The sequence below is a fragment of the Oryza sativa genome, chromosome 4 (assembly GCF_034140825.1).
Source record: "Oryza sativa Japonica Group chromosome 4, ASM3414082v1".
Lineage (NCBI taxonomy): Eukaryota > Viridiplantae > Streptophyta > Magnoliopsida > Poales > Poaceae > Oryza > Oryza sativa.
The window spans coordinates 25840918-25862751 of NC_089038.1; the positions used below are offsets into that span (position 1 = coordinate 25840918).

Sequence of the window (21834 nt, forward strand, 5' to 3'; positions counted from 1 at the left end):
TGATTGTTTGCATTTAGCGCCTGATAAAAAGACCAGGCGACTACAGTATCATTACCCCCATGGTCCAGTGTTCCATCAGATTTGTCACGGTTCGTATATATATTCAAAAATAAAATAAAATGGAGAAGCCTACCACGGAAAAAGCGATCTTTGACACAGGATTCTCGTTAATAATCAAGTCACGTAGGCTGCAAAACAACATGTACATGGGCACATGGCATATCACATTCACTTGGGCGATGTCGCTGGGATGCAGGAAGCAAAATCAACCCCACAGAAGTTAAAGCAATCATCAAACTCTTCCTGTTCTTGTTCTAGTATAAGCTATAGATCGAACCCGGCCGTCCTTTTTTTTCTCCAATCAACTAATGTTTTCACGGTCTGTATCAGTCAAATATTCAAAGCACCCTCCCGTCCATCCCATCAAGGAGGCCGGACCACATCCCCTTCACCGGCGGCAGCTGCGCCACGAACGCTTGCCACGGCGGGTACCCGACGCCGCTGCCACGGACGCGGCCGTCCAGCCGGAGCGAGAGATACCTGCAAGAGTGATGCGGTTTCAGTTCAGCAGCTGCAGAAACTTCAGTTATATTTTCAGACAAATTCAGAGTAGTTTTTGATACTCACACGGGGGAATCAGGTGACACGTTGGCTAGCTTCTTCTGCTCATCTAGCCATCTGCAAGAAGCAGCAATCGATTTGAAAATGAGATACTAATTTGCATTTGAATTTCGATTGACATGAAGAAGAAATTTAAGCAGCTAAATTCATGGGATCCCGGCTTTGCGCGTACTTGGCCCATTCAGAAGTGTAAACCGGAGTGAGCTGCCAGAGCCTCCGCTTCATCTTCCCAGCCGCCGCCGCCGCCTCCTCCTCCTCCTCGTCGGCCTCGTCGAACTGCAGGTCCGGCGCGTTGCCGTCCGTCGAGAAGGGCACGACAAGCACGCCGCGCTCCATGAGGTCCTTCAAGAACGGCTTGCTCCGGCGGAACGACTCGGTGACGAACGCCGCGGGGCCGGCGACGATGACGAGCCGCGCGGTGCCCCTCAGCTCGCCGAGCGGGACGGGCGGGCGGCCCTCGCCGGCGCGGATCCTGAGCCTGGACAGGTTCTCCTCCCGCGTGAGCTTCGCCACCTGCGCGTCCTTGGCCTTGCTCTCGCGCCAGTAGAGGAACGCGAAGACGGAGACCGCCGCGACGTCGATGCCCAGGCCCTTGAGCGTCTCCCCCGCGGCGGCCGCCCTCGCCGGGCTGGACAGCGCCGGGATGAGCTGCGTGAGCGCGATGAGGGCCCCGAGCCCGGCGCTGGCCATGAACGCGAGGTAGAAGAACATCCGCACGGAGCGGAACGGGGACAGCACCTCACTCCTTATCTTTGCCATGGAGGTCGAGCTGCAAGAAACGAAGCAAGCCATGACGATCGACCGACGACGACGAGCCCAGAGCACCCCAGCCATCGAGCTCCGATCAACACAGAAACAAGAATATGGGGGGCGGCTAGCCGGCTACCTTACCTCGGTGCCCGGAGCGGTGGAAGGAGAAGGCTTGTTCGCCGCCGAGCAGCGCACGCCGCGGCATGCTCCGCTGCTGCAGGAGCCGGAGACCGCCGATGGATTGCAAGAAGCTGGCCGTAGGAAGAGGAGAGGGCTCAGAGGAGTCCGGAGGGAGACGGAGGTGAGAGATCGCGGCGGCGACGGCGGCGGCGGCGCCATCGAGCTGCAGGCCTGGGTGCCTGCCTGCCTGCAGAGTGCAGACCACCACTGCTCGCTATGGAGGGTAGGATTTCTTTTTCTCTGTTTTTTTCATCCATTTTAGCTTTTCTAACTGCCACTTGATTTGTGGCGGCAAATGCAACAGCGAGGGAGGCAGGGGGAGGCGCTGGCTTGGCTCTGTAGCAGCCGCATGCCGCCCGCATCCACTCTGCTTGCTAGTAGTACAACCAGGTAGGGGTGGATATCGAGCCACTCGGCTCGGCTCAGCTCGCTTTGCCTCGTTACCTTAACGAGCTAGCTCGGTTTGGATCGTTAAGACTAACGAGCTCAAACGCTGACTCGGCGAGCTGGCTCGTTGAGCTTGATTAGCTCGTTAACTCAATGAACCAGGCTTCCACCATCAGTCCATCTGTGCGTGTGCATGAGTGCATCACAGTCACGTAATAAGAAAACAAAACTACAGAATAAGATCACAGTCTCATAGATTCACAGATTGTTAGAATTCAGAGAACTCTATGAATATTAATTAAAATAGCATCACAGATTCACAGTCACACTCTCACAGATAACATACTCAGCAAATAGCATAGTAGCAGCAAGTACTTAGCAAATAGCATAATAGCAAGTTCTAGTATTAGTCTGTTATATTCATTGATCCACATATCCTAGATCCAATCATGCATAAGCATAATCGATAAATAATATCCATTGATCCATAATAGCATCGCTGTTAAGAAAAGCAAAAGCCCTTTGAAGTTGCAACTATTTTGTCTTCAAAGCCACCTAAAAGATCTTATCAGCCTCAAAAAATGTCTTGACAGCCATCCAAGCATCTAGCAGTCCCTACAAAATTAGATAATCTTACATGAGTATTCTTGTCTTCAAGTCTACATACTTGTATACATATTTTTACAAACATAAACACCCTTGGACCTCACCACACCATACATTTGAACAAATCATCAGAAGACAGAAATCTTACAAAATGTCTTACCTCTACTATCCTAGTTGCTAGCAACAACACTCTCTGGAAATCATCTAGTTGCTAGCAACATCATCCTTATCATCTTCCGCCTAAAAAGAAAATTGCAAGTTCAACTTAAGATATAATGCAATTATAAACTGGTAAAGAAAAATGCAAGTGGTTGATATGAGAGATCATACCACAGCCATTGGAGGTGTCTTGTTATCTTGAGAACCACGTATCCAACTAGAAGCACATATTAGTGCTTGAACCATTGATGGGCGCAAGGAACTTCGGTAATCATCAAGCACTCTTCCACCAGCACTAAAAGTTGTTTCAGATGATACACTAGACGCTGGAACAGTCAAGAATCTCTTTGCCAACCTTGACACAACAGGGAACCTGTGAGTATTCAACCTCTACCAATCAAACAAAGTGAAATCCTTGTCCGTTAAAGGATGATTTGGTTCATCTAGATAGATTAGCCATTCTGACTTAGATACATTTGCAGAGCTAGATTGCAAAAATATCTAGAACTCACTTGAAGATTTAACTGAAGCTAATGAGTTACTTGTGTCAATGGTTGAGGTGGATGTTTCATCCCTTCCCCTGTTTCTTGCAGCCTTCTCAAGGCGATGCGTCGTTTCAGCCGTGGCAAAGAGTTCATCAACTTCTTTCCTCAACTTGACCAGCTTCCTCACCATACATTTGAACAAAACACCAACTCACATACCTTATCTTAAACCTAGGATCAAGGGTAGTGGCAATGATCATAAGGTTGTTCTTCTCTTTCCAATATTTATCAAACTTTTCCAAAATAGCTTCAACCATATTCTTCAAAACCTTGTCCCTATTAGTAGACTTAGATGCAGCAAGCAATGCCCTCTTCACATTCACAATGCTTGGATAAAAAACATTTGCTGTGGGGTATGTAGATCCAGAAAATACAGTAGTTACTTCAGCAAGTGCCTTCAATATTGGATGAATTTTGGAAAAGACTAACCAATCAGCAAGCAAAGGTTGCCATTGGTATTTAGCATCCACATAGGCATATTGAACAAAAGCATCCTTGTAAAACTCACAAGCACAAAGCATCTTATAGGTTGAACTCCACCTTGTTGGCACATCAAAACACAAACCTTTTCCAATAGGCAATGCAATTTGTTTACATACCTCTCTAAATCTATGCATACGAGAAGGAGACTTCTTAAAGTACTTGCAAGTCTCTCGAAGGTTTACTAGCAAAGGTCCCAATGGTGCCAAGCCATCATTCACTATCAAATTCACTATATGCGAGTAGCAACGAACATGAAAATACTGAGGCATGAACTGTGATGAACCCCTAGCAATGAACTTGTCCTTTAATTTGCCAACAACACTATCATTATTAGAAGCATTGTCAAGGGTAATTGAGATAACATTATCCTCTATATTCCATTCAGTTATTCACTCAAAGATTGCCTGAGCTATCTCAACTCCAGTGTGTGGTGGATCCAATTCAATAAAGTTCAGTACACGACACTGCATTTTCCAATTTTCATCTATGTAATTAGCTACCAATGCCATATAGCAAATATTTTGGTTTGAAGTCCATAAATCAGTTGTCAAGCTTACATGATCAACACTTTTAAGAGCTTTCCTAAGAACCTCTTTTTCTGTATTGTAAACATCCACACACTCTTTTCTAATAGTTTTCCCACCAATAAATTGGTATGCTGCATTCATGTATTTCATCAAAATATTAAACCAGAGGTGCTCTACCATCCTAAATGGATATTCATGGACAATTATCATCTTAGCAATGATTTTACGAGTGGCCTCATGATCATAATCAAAAAGAGTAGCAATGAGAGAGGCACCTGCCATGTCAGGATTAAAGCCAAGCAAAGCTTGAGCCTTCTGCCTGCCCAATTTGTTCAAATATGCCGTGCACTTCTTTATATGGCGATTGAGAGTTGAAGTAGCACCACCTTTCTTATAGGCAATGAGCCTATAGCAAAAACTTCATTTGGCCTTCGTCTCAGTGGCCCCTTTCTCCGTTTTTGATGGAACATCCACAACCTTGAAAAGCTTCCAACAATCTGAATGCTTAACCCTTGCCACACTCTTTGCAGGGGATACAAAAATAACCTTCTTTCGTTTCCCTTTCCTCTTTAATCCTTGAGATCCAGAGTTGCCCTCATCTGTAGATTCCCCATCCACTTCCTTATCTTGACTTGAGGAATGAACTGACAAATGTGAGGGTGTGCTATTAGACGAAACAGACAGCATAAAAAATTCTTCATTTTTCGAGTCTGATCCCTGCAAGTTCAATTAAATAGTCAGATTGTTATGCTATTGCTTACCACATAATCAGTACAGGAGGGTATAACATAGCTAAGCCTACAGGATATCTCAGTACAAGTTGATATGGTTTTTATTGGAAATCTTAGCTTAATAACCAAACGAGTTGTATGGTTCAATCAGTGATAAAATGAGGAAACAAAATTGCTATAGATTGTGAAAAAAATTGATGCAGCACTTGATGTGAGGTTGGTGGATTTGATTTAGGTCTTTGTCTTGGTGGCTTCTGAACAGAGGCGAGGTGGCTGCCGCCTAGACAAGCTTCTGATGATTTCTTCCCCTTGCTGCGGTTCTTGGACTCCATGCTTGCCAATCGGCGCTCCCTATCCATGAAGGCCCTGCGGCGGCTACGGGAGAAGGGGCGTGGTCGGCGTGGCCTGGCGGCTGCGGTGGGAGGAGCGGCGTCATCGGCGTCGTCGGCATGGCGCTGCGGCTGCGGGAGGAGGAGTCGGTGGGCAGGGCAGCGGCAACGTTGCGGCCTGTGGCGGGCCGGTGGTGCAAGGAGAAGGGCAAGGGCGCGAGGCAGTGCTGCGGCGGCGCAAGAGAAGGCCACGGCGGCAGCCTGCGACAGCATGCGCAAGAGAGGCGCCTCGGGCCCTCGGCTGACTGAGGAAGGTCAAAGCTAGGGTTTTTCCTTTTTACTGGGTACTTGAGCTGTTGGGCTGGGAACTTGGGCTTCCTTATTGGGTTGGGCTGCATGTCTAATTTTTGAGCTATGCGAGTTTAACGAGCCTACCGAAAACTCGCGAGCTGGCTCGGGCTCGGCTCGTTTGCTTAACGAGCAAAACAGCTGGCTCGGCTCGGCTCATTAAGACTCCAAGCTCGAGTCGATCCGAGCCGAGCCTGAAACGAGCCGATCCGAGCCACGAGCTTCGAGCTTTTTGCCCAGCCCTACAACCAGGTTTGCTAGGCTGTGCGCCTGTGCCTCTGCTTGCTGAAAACCTAAAATCCATCCATATTTTCGGTACTTCGGTTTACCCAAGCAACTTCATAGAGTGTGAGAGCCCAGTATCCAAGTCTCTAGCAGGTGGGGCCATCCTCATAAGCCTACACATTAGAGAGACATGTCCCTCTAACGTCAGAGGAGGCTCGTGGCCACGCCAAGTGATGTGCTGATTTGAGTTCTGGAAACAGAACCATTGTACAACTGTTGTTCAATTACATAATGATATACAATCTCAAATCTGGTGCTATGTGAGTTCTGGGAGCAGACTAATTATCCTTGTGCATTCGCAAGAACCAAGTTGCAGGAAAAACATGGTTACGGACTTGAATCTTTGGACAGTTGATTATCCGTAGGAATTGGAGAGATCGAGAGAGGACAGCAACTGCAGTTCGTCAGGGAGTGATAATAAACTGATAATAAAGTAACAGCTCTTGGAAAAACTTTGGGCCTTGACATTTTCTGGTTTCTGGGTTCAGTGCATCCGGCCTAACTCTTCGGGATTCCCCCGCTGAAAAATTTCGTTCAACAATTAGCAAGATCTGTTTAAATTTGATCCAATATTATTTGAATTCGGATCAAATTATTATAGCTTCCGAAATACAGAACCCAGTTTCTAAAATTGATTTATTGGATTTTTTTGGGCCAACAATTGGCGCTGTAGAAGCCCAATAAGAGGCCACTTGAATGAAATCCAAGCCCAAGTCTACATCTTCGACAGAGCGGCGGCCTCCTCCGCCGCACGGGGAACGCCCGCCGCGAGCCCCGCACGCACGGCGCCCGCGAACCTCTCCATGGCGCGCGGCGGCAGGCACATCGGCACGGCGATCCCGCCGCCGCGGGCGGGCATGTGGAACGTGGCCAGCGTCGTCGTGGCCGGCCCGCCGAACAGCGGCCGCCCCCACCCGAGGTCCACCTCGTGCAGCGGCGACTTCGTCAGGTCGGTCACCAGGTACGTCCGCGCCGTCGTGAACCGCCGCCGCCCGCGGAGCACCACCGCGTCGGCCGCAGACTGCGCGTAGCCGTCGGCCATGGTCCGCGCCCTCGCGGCAGCGATCAGCTCCACGGCGCGGGACAGCGGGCCCGAGCAGAGCTCGCCGGCCGTCGTACGCGCCACGCCGAACGTGAGCGCGTTCCCGTAGAACCCCTCGGGCAGCGGCCTCCCGCCGTGGCCGCGGCCGCGGCCGTTCACGACGAACATGAACCGCACCTCGTCGCCGGGCGCGTACCCGAGCGCGGCGGTGCGGCAGCGCCAGGTGAACGCGGAGAGGAGAAGGAAGCGCGAGCACCGGGGCCCGAGGCGCGCGGGGAGCTGGCCGCGCAGCGCGGCGACGTCGTCGGGGCCGAAGAGGAACCTGCGGTGCACGAGCTCGTCGCCCGGACGGAGCTTGTCGCTGGCCTCGTCGGACGCCGGCTCGTACTCGGGGTGGTCGTACGCCGGGCGCGGCGGGTGGCGCGCGTCGAGGAGCTCCCTCGCCCACACCGGCCGGACGCTGGGCGCCGCCGCGCCCTGCGCGAGCTCGCCGACGGCCTGCCAGAACTGCGTGATCCCCGCCGCGTCGACGAGGTTGTGGCAGATCTGGGTGCCGAACACGAATCCGCCACACCTCAGCCTCGTCACCTGCATGCATGGCATCATGAGCACGTATACGTCACGTACAAATGGAGCAAAAGTTGCAAAATTTTATTCAAGTTTTATGACGACGTGTGTACCTGCACATAGAGTAGTGGTCGGTCGGTGACGACGGCGGAGTTGCTCTCCGGCAGGGTCAGGAGCTCGCCGGCGCAAGGGATCGGCGGGCACAGCGAGTCACCGAACTCCTCCAGCGAGACGTCGGCGTCGGCCTCGACGAACGAGACCCCCTCGCCGGTGCAGTCCACCACGAGCTTCCCGCCGGGAAGCTCCCGGATCCTCCCGGCGATCGGGTAGTAGTGCACGAGCGCCGCCGCAAGCGCGCCGCGGATGACCCTGGCCGGGTCGCCGCCGCCGGACCGGTAGAAGTAGATGATGGAGCGGTAGAACCGGAAGCTGCGCTGGTCGTCGATGTCGGAGAGCCGCCGGAGCCCGCGCGGCGTCGGCCCGGCCGGCGCGACGAGCTCCGGGTCGCCTCGGCGCGCCGTGAAAGCCAGGGACGATGACGCCGCCATCGATCGATCGCCGTACGTTCGCCGGAGCTATAGCTTGACGATCGAGCTCACGCGCTCGGACACCGAAATGGCTCACGTAGTACGTTTTCCTCGTACCACGCATGCATCTAGCCAGCACGCGTATATAAAAGCGGGGGAGAGTCGGATCGGGCGGTGAAGATAGTTTGGTCACTGCATGCGTCGTTGAAGCGGCGTACGTTCTTTCTCGGTCCAAACTTTCTACTCCGAATAGATAATGCGCCGGTTAGAAATTCCTCAATCGGTCGAAGTCTCGAGGAGGGCACCGGGCGGTGACGGTGAGACGCCGTTGTGGCGACTTTAGAAACCTAGAATTTCCTCAGCCGGACCTGGTATGTTAGGCTGGTATACTTGCATGCCGTCCAGATTCCGAGACCGGAGATTCAATTAAATTAATACTAGTACGTTTAATTCTAACTGATCCTCTCTGCACACGGTGTTGCTCGGTCAGTCAGTCAGACACCCACCAACCCAAATCCCTTTTTTTTTCAAAAGCTTTGGGTTCCTGCAGCCAGTGCGGTTCTAAAGAGTAAAGATGATTTTCGCGTGATGGAATTTTACTGACTAATCTGGCTAATCAAATCAATTAATGTGGCGCACCCAATCAACTGATCAAGTAGGAATATTATGCTGGATCGCCTGATCTAGGAGACTAGGACGGCATGATTGTAACCTCGACAAAAATATCGAGGGCTATTTTGAAATGCAGAAATGGAAAACTACAGGAATATATGAAAAAAAAATGTAAGAACATCATAGGAATGTTAAGGCCTCATCGTTTGGCTTTTTTCCCTAGGGAATAAAAATAAATTTGTAGGTAAATTATATATATATATATATATTCTTGGTGACTTAAATCCAATGCTAAAAAGGAACTACGTTGAAAATATCTCAAAATTAAGTTTGAAAATTTAAAATTTAGCTTTTTCTTTGTTTGATTAGGCCATCCGATGGGAGCTTAACCTTAGCAATCGACTTCATAGTCCATAGTCCTTTGTCGCCTGCCCCATACTGGCGGCCAGACTTGATAGTCCATAGTCCATAATCGAAGTTGACTATCAATCAGTTCTTAGAATCTTTAAACTGCTCTAAACAAACCCACTGTACGACAGACTCAGCAGCAGACGGACAACCTGCTCCCGCTCCTTGCGAAGAACCGGCATTATCCTAACCATTAAACCTCATCACTGGCTAGGACACTGGAGCTTTGCTGCTCCTGGAGACTGGAGTGGTGAATTACTGGCAAGGGAACCCAACTAATTAGAGACAATTTGACGCCGTAAAAATTTCAACAAAATCCACTGCGCTGGTGAAGGTGTGAACTTTGTATGAGTTCAGAGCTAACATGATGTTCGCGTTGCTGGTCCGAAACATACCAGAAACCCCAGAACAAAAACCAAGTTTTGGGCTAGATTGGGACCTCCATAAGCAAGGCAAAACCAAGAACGAGGCTGACAACTGAGAATTCACACCTAGCAATTCCAACGGAAATCATACAGCAAATGAAAATGGGGCAGACACTAGGTCTCTCCATGAACCTACACTATCCTTTTTCTTTGTACAGTGTAAGCACTAAGTGGTACAAAAGGAAAACACTCATTAACACTCACCATGCTGACAAAAAGAAGAGGTTGAAAAAAAAAAGGAATACATAATCACACAAAGAGAAAAAGAAGGGCAGGAGCTCGATACACAAGGGGCTTTGTTTATACTATACACATGCACAAACAAATGAAACCCAAAAATGCACCCCTGCCAAACAGGTATTCATACAGAACACAAATAATAACAGGGCGTTGTGTTGCACCTCAGGTCATTGGTTAGCATCAATCGGAGCGCCAGACCTTGCTTGTGAAATCCGGTTTGCGTAGATAGTTACAAGGCGCAGCTGCGTGCTGTTAAGCCCTTCCAAATACGGGACGAATGCCTTCCCAAGCATGATGTAGATATCCACCAAGCAGAATACAACAGTCTAAAAATATGAAAACAATACTATCAGATATGAACCGGGATGATGCATCACGAATTGATTCATGGTGAAAATGCAAGAACTATAGCAGGTTGAGACATTTAGAGGCTTAACCATTCTAGGGCATGCCAGAAATCAGGGTTACACAGAGATGTATGTGGATATTGTACCAGACACACACAAAAAGAGAAAAGAAAAGAAAGCAACGTAACAAAGGAAGCTGCCGACTTAACTAACTTCAACACCGGCACATCGAAATGAGTAGTACTGCATGGGGATGACAAACTATGGAAAAAAGACAATCTCATCCAGTACCAGCTTCAAACTAATCTTCATCCTCCATGTCCTAAGCTCGTAAAACACTGAATGTTCCAAATAACCAGGGCAGGTAAAAAGATTATCGTGAAAATATTTCAGTGGGCAAGAGCAAGTGATACCTAGACTGCATCAGAAGCTAATGGACCTAGTATCAGAGATGGGCAGGGTGGCTTTAATTCAGGAACTATAGGAAATAGGCATTTGTAAGCGGCATCCCTAATGTATAGCATGCTTCTCTATGTAAACTGTTACAATTCCATTCCACCAGCCTATCCTCTCCAGCTCATATTCCACTCACTGCCTGAATGTTATTAGAATTTAGTCCAACCAGAACTTAAGCCATGGACAACCATTCCACAAATCCTACCTTATAAAATCCTCATAGCACCAAAATTTCAGTGAAATAAAAAAGCACTATGAGAAACAGAAGAAATCTACCATGACAAGAGCTACAGTATTACTGTATTAGTACCTACCTTTCGAACATCAGGGCTTTGGTTACTAAAAGCATCAAACAGTGCTGGCAAAAATGTGGGCAACTGATTCATCAATTCCTCCTCGGAAAGCCGTCCAACAAGCTGCAAGATTATCCAAACAGAACCAGCAGTCAACAACACTTGCTAAAATTATATTTGGTTTACCGGTTTTTAATCAGTCGGAGACACAATGCCTAGATGCTAGAGGTGTGCCAATCCAATTGTTTTATTCAAATACATATGATTCATGTGTCCTATGCAGGGCATACATTTACGAACACACGATTAGTTTATTGGCCGCATTCTTCCGCACAAAGTAGTAGAATGGCGTATATACTCAAACAACAGGTTGAAGAATTCAAGAAAGGGGCATCTACAAGACTACAACCCACTAAATTGTAACATTGAACGCTAAAGCAATTCAGATATGTTGCAATCTGACCACTTACCAGAGTACCCCCCCAAAAAAATCATAATATATACATGGAACTGAGAAAAAAGCACTTGCACAAGAGATCAGGAAATCTAACCAAAGGATGTGTAATACGTTAGGTTTGGTGGAGCAAAATAACTGATAGGACAACTCAGCAGAGAGTAATTATATTATCAATTGATGCTATTTACAAAAGATCAGATATATAAAGAACATATGATATGAACTTATTCACTAAAGAACCATGGCACCATGAAGTTTATATGTTATATTGTTATTATGTGCCATTCAAACTTAAATGGGAAACGCTCAAACAGTAAACAGGGAAAAACTGCAGGTACGAGACACCTTTGTCAAGGAGTTGATACACACAACAAGTGTCTTTTCATCATCACTGACCAATAGAGGCACCACAACCTGCAGTGGAAAAAAAATCATGAAAATTAAGATAAAGCCAACTACAATTAGTAGAACAGGAAGTAGCAGTGGTACATAAGACATAAGAGAAGTAGTTTGTACATACAGCAAGACATCTGAAAGGATCATATTTTGCTAACAGAACATTTAAGCACTGGTTTGCCTCATTTGAAATCTGCAATGCCACAAAGAATCTTAACACATAGAAGACGCCAAGGAGAACAGTTCTAGAGTTATAATGTATATATCAAAGGCATGCATACCTTTGCCACCATGTCTTTGGTAACATGCAGAAGTTTCTCCAGAACAATTTCAATAGATTCTTCCATAGCACCACTCTGACAGCACAATAGTCATCAGTAATTAGAAGTATGAAGCAATTAACTAACTTAACCTGTTCATCAACACAAAATTCTGGATACCTGATTGTTGAGCATCTCGGCAACTAAAGACAGAGCAATCTCCCTAGTAGATGAATCAGAATCATCCAGCACCTCAAGCACAGCCGTTAAGATTTGATTGAAATACTGTTGTATAATTGAAGGACTGTAATTAGAATGCAATAGTATAGATTGAAAATTTTCAGATCTACCCAAAGTTGATATAGAGATACAAGGAAGAAAATTTGTTAGTCTCCAAGCTTCAAGCTATAACATGGGTTCCTTTCTTTCTATCATGGGGAAACTTTGCTTCTTTTGGCATAAGACCAATCATAGTTGGCAAACATTAAGTCCGAGTATTGGACAAATAGATATGTAGGATAGAACCAGACAAACTGACCAAGCACAAGTGTGGCTATAATAAACAAAATATGGTCACCTAAGAGCACTCTTTAGTTTTACAAGCAAACATTGCATTCAGAGGTCCAAGCTACTTTTCAGAAATGGGAAAAAAAAGGTACATGTAAATTCTAACAGATGTTTGTCTAGTACAGACAGCCAAGAAAAGGGCAAGAAAGGCAACTGATTAATAACATGTGGAATATTCATTGAAAAACATCAGATTGCAAACCTTTGCCCAAATGGAGATGTCATTATCAACAGAAGCTTTAACCAACTGCTGTAATGCTTCCCGCTTTTCCAAACTTGAAACTTCGGTACCGTTGCTTATCTAAAAAGGTGAGAAACAAATTATTACTTGTACTTGATACACATTTTAGCGAAGAAGAAAAAAACAACAGAACCATAAGGTAGTGACACAGAATAAAGGATACAGAAACAGTAAAAGACTTTTTCATTGGTACCTGATGAAGAAGTTGTGGTATGCTCAGTTCGTTGTCAGCATGTAGGGTAGTCTTTATAGAACTAAGTTTCACAGCAATATCTCCCTCTTGAACATTTTCTTCAGCAGTAGAACCAACAGCATTGTGCCCATCAGAAGCAGCGCGATGGCTTAAGTCTAAGCGAGGAGTACTGATAGCAGTTTCATCATCCAAAGGCGCATCAGTTTTTTCAGGATAGTTTGGCCAAGAACGAGCAGTTTCCACTAGTGAGCTAGTATTATTCTTTGATTCTCTACTTCTAGTTAAAAGAACTTCACTTCCAGTGTCCAGTTCTATGCTTTGACTAGTATGATCTATGCTCATATCAGAAGTAGTTCTCGCCATAGGCGCATTACGCGGTGTTGACTCTTGCACTGAATTCATCCATTTCCCACCTTCAGCATCAAGGGAACTAGAGGAATACCGCCCAAATGGATAGCTTTTCTTTGATGCAAGCGCGTAACCATCTTCGGAAGAAGTTCCATAATCTGCTTGATCATAAGATTTGGGACGGGGACGATCTTTCTTGCTCTGTAAGTAGTTCACTAAATCAACTTCAATGCGAGGTGTGTATTGCTTCAGTGCACGCCTCAAGAGGTTTTGCTCCTCAACAGATAAGTTTAGAATAAAATTTAGCACTGCTGTTGAATCAAAATGAGAATAAACAGATATGATACCAGAAATGGATGCCTCCTTCAGTTTTGCATTTTTTTCATGAACTAAAGGTGCCAATTTTGAAAGCCACAGTTTAAGGAACCCACTGTTACTATAACCTTCAGAATCTACAGTGTACTTGCTGAACGATTTATTTGCGAACTCAAGAACAGCCAACTTTGCCTTTGGGGACCTCTGTTCATCTAGTGAGCGCACTAGGGCAGGTAGCAACATATCAATTGCATATGTTCTCCCAACAACATCCAAGGTTGATGAGCATGGTTTTTTTACCAATTCTTTTGGATCAATAAGCCGGGAAAAAACATATGGCAAAATTCTTTCAACATAACTCTCAAATGGCTTCTTGCAAGCTGGAATAAGTTCTGCAAGAGTAGAAAAGGCTGCTTGTGCAACCTTATGATGAGGGTCATCCAAATGACGAAAAAACAGCTTCATGACCTTTTCAAAATTCTGTGTAATTTCCTGAATACCTCTCTGGCCTTGTTGCAGAAGATTCCGAATAAATTCAAAAGCTGAGACTCTCACTACCCAATCCGAACTAGGGCTGAGACCCTCAGAAAGAGCATCACTTAGTGAAGCCAGTGCATCCGTATAACCAGACACGTCACCTGACTGTACTTGGCTATCGTCAAAGCTGTGCCTGATGCTGGCAGAAGCCCTTGACATTACTTGCTTCCTTAGAAGAGGTCTCTGGAAATTTGGAACATGATTATTATGTGAATCTCTGTGGATGGCATCTCTGTAGGGCATGTCAACATAGTTTTGAGTTTGGGGGAATCTCCTAGTTGACCGGATATCACTACCCTCATCCATGCGGCCTCCTTCTTGTGGCCTCTCCAAAGACCTTCTTGGAAAAGGCAGTGATAAGCTTGTCATGGACTCAGATGATATATTACCCAAGTACGGTGATCTTGATCGCTCTCTGGTGCCCAACTGGGTTGTCATTGACTCCAATAAGCGGGAGCCTCCATTTCGTGCACTAGCATTTATGGTGCTAGGAACAGATGAGTCGAGCAGTGCTGAATTCTGTAAGGACAGATGATTTGAAGCTGTTGCTGCAAGCGGAACAGGAGGATCACGAGACGATGGAGGATCAACCCCTGCACTAGGATTAAAAGGAAATAAGAAACTGATTTTTTTTATCATAGAAAACTAAGATGATAATATTGTCAGTCAATGACCAGGAAATACATGATAAAAGGCCATTTCTATTACTTAACAGTAATTGACAACTAAGCAGTTAAAAGAATACCAAGATCCAAGCTGGTTGAGCGGGTAGCTGAGATATTTTGCCTATCTGATATGCTTACACCTTTCAGCAAACTTTCAATGGCAGAAACCTTTTCTTTGCTTGAGTTAAGCACACTCTCTAGGCTTCTTTCAGAACTTCTCCCAACAGTCTTTGACTGTGACAAACGAAGAGTATTTGATGAAAAGGATGAATCTGAAGAAATAGCAGCAGTTTTGTCCATAGCAACAATAGCTGAAGTGCCATATCCAAGTGCACTTGTACCACTTGCATGTGATAAAGAACGAGAAGGCTGCACAACCCTCTCACGAAGAGAGGGTGAAGCATACCGCTTGTGCACACCCCCATCTTCATCGTTTATAGTCTGCATCATTTGTAGTTATACATTAAAGCGTGAGGGTGTGCTTATTTGTAGGGAAGTTGTAACGGGGTGAATATACAAAAGATAAGCATAATTCCGTACCCTCTGTATAGCAGGATCAAATGACATAAAAAGCCGACGTGAACGCTCAGGCCATGTCTTTGCAAACAGTCTATAACAACTTCTAGCAGTTGCACGGACCTGTGGAATTGTAAAAAGACATAACAGAAAGTAATCATCATGAGTATTGCCGAAACAACAATAATGCCCATAAAAACCGATGCTTGCTCGATTAATAGTAGCACAGTGATATACAATTTCATCCCCCCTTAATCAATATCCAGGTATAATATTGTTTATCAAAGATATAAATATTGACGCAGAACATGGGCCTGCCATTTGCTATGTAACCTACAATATTTTCTCTGGCATCTTTTGCTTTTCAATGCAGGGTAACACAGCAATCTAATTGGGCGCAATGGTCATTTCGCAAGAGAAACTCCACAGCTCATGTATTGTGCAGGTTCCTGAGGATCAACTTGCTGGTTTTTGTAAGAAAATTCAAGCTATGAACAGAAATTAACAAAATTCCTCATGTCCACCCCACCCCCCCCCCCAAAAAAAAAAATTATATATATAAACAAATAAATAAATAAAAACAAATGCAGAGTACACGCTATACAAGGATCTTTATCTTTGTTTTGTTTTTTATGTGCAGTGGTATTAAAAATTGAATAATTACTTTCAATACAAACAAAGATAAAATAGGTGAGCCATGGAATGCATTCAGCAAAAGATCCTACCTCACTCATCGCATCTGCTACACAGCACTTTATTAGATCTTCGTATAAATCAGCTGAACGTTGTATCTCCGGGGCATCAGCCCAATACTCCAGTATTAAAAGAGCGTACTCGCAGCACCTAATACGGTAGATCGTAAGCCTCAAGGCTTCAGCACATTATATACATGGAAGCAGGAAGATAACCACACACAAACATATACCTAGCACGGAGAACTGCACTTCGGTCATTCTTTGCTGTGTCAGCTATGCGAGGAAGAATTCGTGAAATCTTGCAGTTCCGTAGAATCTGCAATATACCTCATGTCAGCAACAAGAGACTGAATGATAGCAACAAAATATATATTAAAAAATAACTCACGGTTTTTATGCATGTATCGGCTGATTCAGCTATGACAAGCACTGTTATGACAACAAGCTTAAAAAGCATCTGAAAAATTCACAAATATGTTAGTTTTATTGAAACAATATAAGGAAGAAAAGAAAATTTGTTTGTATATACCGGAATAAATAGTTCAGCACATGGCTCAAAATCACCAAGGAGTTCTTTGGATAGTACATTGAGTAGATGGCATGCCTGGTGAATAAAAAGAAGATGGTAAGGAAGTATCCTGTGAAATATGCAGCTCATTTTGGGCAACAAAGCAGGAAGAGAAGAAAAATTGTTGGAACTAAACAGCTACTCCCTTCGTTTTCATAATATTTGGCAATTGATTTACTTTGACCAATGATGTTTTCAAAATCGTTTGATTACGATGAATGGGATTTATATGTTTATATTCACCGTGTAACACACTTCATTAGTATGATATATATTTTAATAATCATAAGTTTATTTATAAAACAGGAGTGGTCAAACTAAAACAATGCCAAGTCGAATTGCCAAGTATTGTGAAACGGAGGGAGTATGTACTTACCAGAAGAATTGACGGGTGAACAACATACCTGTTTTACAATGCTAGACCGTCGATCAGACAGCTGAGTTGATAGAGGTGGAACCAACTGCTTCAAGAGCATAAGAAAAGATGGATAATCAATAGCACCTGACAAGATAAATAAAAACATTTTAAACTATCATACAGAATCATATTAGCAATCAATAAGGGGTTATCTGTTCATAATGAATGATATAGCTTTGATATCAATATGAAGGCTTAAAGTGACAAATTTCAGTTGCATCATCAAGATTTTCAAGTCCATAGTTCTTTTGTTGAACAAATATCACTAGATAGTGCTAATTTATTGAAGGGTGTTGCAGTGATTTCCTAAAGACATAATTACCATTTATTTCACTTCACTGAAAATTTCAAGAGCATGAAATCAATTAGGTTTGTTGCATAGTTATCAACAAAGGGACAGTGACAAAACGTTTACATCTACATCCTAGCAATGAGGTATCATCTCTGGATAGAAATAACAGTTTCTAATTTGTACAATCAATACATGCTACGAAGTCTCTGCACACAGTAATCATTAACGAGCATATTTGCACAAAACATAATCAAGGACAGTAGCATATGGGTGAATTCAGAGCATCAAACCTCCATACACCAAAGCTTCAATCCTTTGCATGGCAGCAATACGCACGGACCAGTCCTTTTCTGGAACAAGGGTAGCTGCAATCTTCTCAAACTCCCGAAGTAATTCTTTCTCTGAGTGAACTCTTACTGGTTCCACTGGTTTTTCTGTTATATCCGTGTCCCCTGTAAATGAAAAAAAAAAAAGGTATAGTACACAAGGAACATAGTATATGTATCACAGGTGTGAAATATCAATCATAATTTGGATACAAATTTCAACATATTTGCTGGCAGAGGACCATTCACTTCTAAGAAAATACTGGTTTATTGTGGTACATTGTATACTCAAGTGCTCGACAGAAGTTTCAGGAAAGACAGCTCAACCACATGCCTCCATATTGCATTAAATAAAAGTAGTGCTCCACTAAACCAAGAAAATATGTAAGAGCATTTGAACCGGCAAAAAATATATGCACATCAACATATGAAAGGGATCAAGGTTACAGATCATTTTCATAAGAACTGGTATGCATGTAATAAGTATGTGGCACTGCGGTGTACCCTATGGCTGATAAGCATATAGAAATAGTAGCCCCACTAGATCTCAAATTTGTAGATGTGCTACAGGTTATGTCATAATATTATAGACAGTTGTCCATGTAGATTATTTTCTAAACAAATATATTTCATTGCTGTATTGCCAGATCATACCAATGTATCTGGAAAAAAAAAGAATCATATCTGGTCAAATAATCCCTGAAAGTAAACATTCTATTCAAGCCAATTATATTTCAGTGTCAGTACACACAATATAAATGTAACTCAAGAACTGGAATTTGATTTTGCTGGCAAAGCTCAGAACTGCTAAGTGAGGGTATAAAATTAGCAACAAAAGTATGTTTTGTGCAGCTTCTTGATGACTGACTACACCTTACCATCATAGCATGGTAAAAGCGTTTATAGCATCTACAACTGTCCATCCAGATAAAGAGAGAGAACAGGAAGGGCATCTCCTGGTGACTAAGAACAACCTAGATTTGCTTCAAGAAATCGCTTGTGCCAGTAATGTCCTAAATTGTCCCTGCTTGAATGAAAATATAGCGAAATGCCCATGCAAATTTCACTGGTACATAGAACTTACCTCCGAATAATGTACTTTCCCGTGGTGTGCTTTTTGTCCTTGGACTGCCTCTTTTCGGATTAACACTAACAGATCTAGATTCGACAGCCTTATATTGCATGATATTACCATCAGATGTGGGAACCTTTGGTTCTATTCTTTCCAATCTTGAATTTATCTCCCTTAGCTGTGGACATCAAATAAAACAGATTAGGGTAATCTACACATACTCCTCGCATTTCTTCAAAAACATGGACCCATAAGAGCTCAACCATCCATGGTAATGCTACTACAAGCCTCCTACTCCAAAATTAAAACATTATAACAGTGTACTATGTCTATCACATTAAAAAAGTGTCATAAAAACTGCCAAGGAAAACAAACAAAAACGTATGAACTGTGTGGTTTGCATAATAATAAAATAGATGATCATATAACCATGAAGAGGGATTTTTGCCCTCTGACTCTAGGGAGTAAAAGGAGGTTGTAGTAAGACAAATAGGCACAATAACTAGATAACCAAATGTATTACCATGTACGGAGGTAAGTTATGGCGCTGCAACTCTTCATGGAACTGAGATCCCATATGTGTGTACATCTCCTGCAGTCAAACACAAACCATGAAACTGAGAGCAATATAAGTAGAAAAATATGAAAAGCATTAGCTGAATCATTTAGTTTGACGTCAGCTGACCTCAATGCAATAGATAGCAGCATCTCGAACACTTTGATTTGAATCATTCATCAATTGCAAGACCTGGAAAGCCAGAAAATCTTAGCAAGCCCATCTATTAAAGAAATAAAGTAGGAGCTCTCCACAGGAGAAATTACTAAATGAAGCCTAGACTTACAGGTGAAAGAAGAACTCGTTGCAATGGGAGCTCGGTTGAAGCAAAAAGCCCAACCGCGGTTGCCACTGTACGTACAAACTCTTCCCGGACCCTCCAACTCTTGTGAGTCCATGCATAACTTCCAGCTCTTTCAACTATGATTGTCGGCGAAGAAACCTGAGATACAGATAGATTAAAAGGTTAGCTGCCAATAATCCAAAACCCTGATAATAAGACAAACATGTTTGGATTGGTCCTTTCAAATCATAGGATGAATGTAGAAAAGTAAAAAAAAAAAAAGGTCTAAAAATGATAGCACGTTTAGTATATATAAATCAACATTGACAAGTAAAAGAGAAAAGCTATCATATATTTACACTATAACACCAAAAAATATATATATATCAGCACAAAAGGGCAAAAGAAATATCTTTGAATATGAGTATTTGAAAGTTAAATCATCTGCTCCGAATAAAGGTCAAGCCACTACATGCATGGAAGAAGTTTCAAAGTTCACTTGTATCCCACATTTTAACATCAAACCCGGTAAACAAGTGCTCCCTGAAAATCATATTTAGTGTTTTGATCAATTTTGGTATTAGGGCCTATCAATTTATTGTAATGTGCCGGACAATTTTAGTTTTCTCATTTAAGTTCGGCTGTGCAGCTCAACATCCCCAATAAACGAATCGAACTACTCAAAAACAAGCCCACAAGATGCCAAGCCTGCTCCTTATCTAACACTAACTCGTATTTGCAGCTCCATCCAGCTCCCAAACAGAACGAAAAAAAAACAACCAATGAGATTGCAAGCAACAGGAGCGGACCTCCATGAGGGTGATGAGGAGCTGCCGGGCGGCCTCGCGGACGGGCTGCTTGCCGTCCCCGAGGCGCTCGACGGCGGCCGGGACGAGCGCGTTCAGGTGGATCTTAAAGTGGTCCCCGGCGACGACGGCGGCGGCGGAGAGCGCCTGCAGGCCGCCCTGCGCGACCCGGAAGTTGGCGTCCCGTATCAGATCCATGCAGGTGTCCACCAGCGCCGTCACCTCCCCCGCCGTCAGCCCGCGCTGCCGCGCCGCCGCGTCCAGCGCCTCGTGCAGCCGCTCCACCCCGGCCAGCCGCTCCTTCGTGTCCTTGGCGCGCGCCGCCTCCAGCGCCGCCTCCATTTCCCCCCCGCCCCCACCCACTACACCCCGAGCGACCAAACCTAGGGTTTCGAGCCCGGAGGCGAGCGGCGAGGCGAGTCGAGGAGGGGGAGGGGAGGGGAGTGGCCGGATCTGGAGGAAGGAGAAGGGGAGTGTAAGCGCAGCGAGACACGAATGCCAGGGTGGTTGGGGGGGCTTTAGGTGGCTTTTGTGCATTTACACCCCTGGTTTTTCGTAACCTCTCGCTTTTAGGCCCCTCTTGGTTGCAAAGCCTTTTGAGGTGTGAACTGGACTCCATGAGCAGTGGGCCCCGCTACGAGCTTGCCTCAAATATCCGCGGCAGATACGAATTTTGGCCATAATTTGAGCAGCGGACAAAATTTGTGTCCCCTATTTGAAAGTGTAGTTTTGTTATGGCTAAAGCGTCGATACAGGAGTACTGGTACTACTGTCCGAACTGGCCGTTCTTAAGCATACAAGAGTACAAGACATGACAGAGTGTCGCAATCAAACAGTGCCAAAATCGTTTCGTATTGCCGTGATGATGTTGCCTCGTCGCCAATCCCTGGTTTGGTTTAATCCGTCACCAAAGTACTACTATTACTACCAATCACCTAACGCGAATTCTTGGTTGAATTCAACAGGAGCTGGAAGCACGTACTACGTATCACCAAATCAGGTCGAAAAATGCAGCTATTTCAGCAGACGAGCCCGCCTACAGTACTGGCAAGCAACAGCTACGGCGAGATGTTACATCCCAGCTAATCTTATCCTGATCTCTAAGCTAAGCAGTAGGACACGCACGCTGCATTCATTTCGATCACTTCGCTTCCCAGAAAGGCCGAAACAAATGGGAGACCCTGAAATTAATTCCACGTATCCAAACCTGAAAGTCTGAAACATCCAGTACTAAATAAATTTTGTGTTGCACTGATGCAAAGTCAGCGGTCTCAGTTCAGTAAGCTACTAAAAACAGTATTGAAAATTCAGTTAATTACACATTTACACTGCATTGTCCTAATCTGAATTAAGGTAGCTTACCGATGCTTCAAGGGATCGCAGGTACAGGTTGGCTCTCGATGGTTTAACTGACAATGATTACGTACTGAAGCCATCATTTTTTATCGGCTCGCT

General features: G+C 44.6%; 3 protein-coding genes across 5 annotated transcripts; all 3 read right to left on the reverse strand.

The window, feature by feature from the left end:
• Nucleotides 1-137: 137 nt before the first annotated feature.
• Nucleotides 138-1998, reverse strand: LOC9270292 (protein LOW PSII ACCUMULATION 1, chloroplastic). Of its 2 annotated transcripts, none has more exons than XM_015781191.2 (4): nucleotides 1513-1998; nucleotides 794-1390; nucleotides 628-678; nucleotides 138-540 (listed from the first exon to the last, which is right to left on the reverse strand). In XM_015781191.2, the coding sequence occupies exons 2-4, from the start codon at nucleotides 1378-1380 to the stop codon at nucleotides 399-401; spliced, it is 780 nt and encodes a 259-aa protein (XP_015636677.1). In that variant the 5' UTR covers nucleotides 1381-1390; nucleotides 1513-1998; the 3' UTR covers nucleotides 138-398. The 2 variants fall into 2 exon arrangements, with proteins under 2 accessions (XP_015636677.1, XP_015636676.1); XM_015781190.3 differs by having other exon boundaries at nucleotides 1508-1854.
• Nucleotides 1999-6395: 4397 nt separating this feature from the next.
• On the reverse strand, nucleotides 6396-8201 carry LOC107275997 (benzyl alcohol O-benzoyltransferase). The gene is made up of 2 exons (XM_015779742.3): nucleotides 7674-8201; nucleotides 6396-7581 (listed from the first exon to the last, which is right to left on the reverse strand). Exons 1-2 carry the CDS (start codon nucleotides 8106-8108, stop codon nucleotides 6667-6669), a joined length of 1350 nt encoding a protein of 449 aa, XP_015635228.1. The 5' UTR covers nucleotides 8109-8201; the 3' UTR covers nucleotides 6396-6666.
• A 1390-nt stretch (nucleotides 8202-9591) lies between these two features.
• LOC4336347 (CLIP-associated protein) lies at nucleotides 9592-20879 on the reverse strand. 2 transcript variants are annotated; one of them, XR_010740731.1, is made up of 21 exons: nucleotides 20383-20879; nucleotides 19577-19732; nucleotides 19420-19482; nucleotides 19258-19326; nucleotides 18747-18912; nucleotides 17627-17788; nucleotides 17031-17128; nucleotides 16588-16662; nucleotides 16447-16515; nucleotides 16289-16374; nucleotides 16089-16206; nucleotides 15388-15486; nucleotides 14928-15288; nucleotides 12983-14780; nucleotides 12751-12849; nucleotides 12162-12266; nucleotides 12003-12077; nucleotides 11846-11914; nucleotides 11671-11739; nucleotides 10890-10991; nucleotides 9592-10098 (listed from the first exon to the last, which is right to left on the reverse strand). XR_010740731.1 is itself a non-coding variant. In XM_015780562.3 (21 exons), the coding sequence occupies exons 1-21, from the start codon at nucleotides 20719-20721 to the stop codon at nucleotides 9940-9942; spliced, it is 4332 nt and encodes a 1443-aa protein (XP_015636048.1). In that variant the 5' UTR covers nucleotides 20722-20879; the 3' UTR covers nucleotides 9592-9939. The 2 variants fall into 2 exon arrangements, 1 of the variants encoding a protein (XP_015636048.1); XM_015780562.3 differs by having other exon boundaries at nucleotides 12983-14775.
• Nucleotides 20880-21834: the final 955 nt, after the last annotated feature.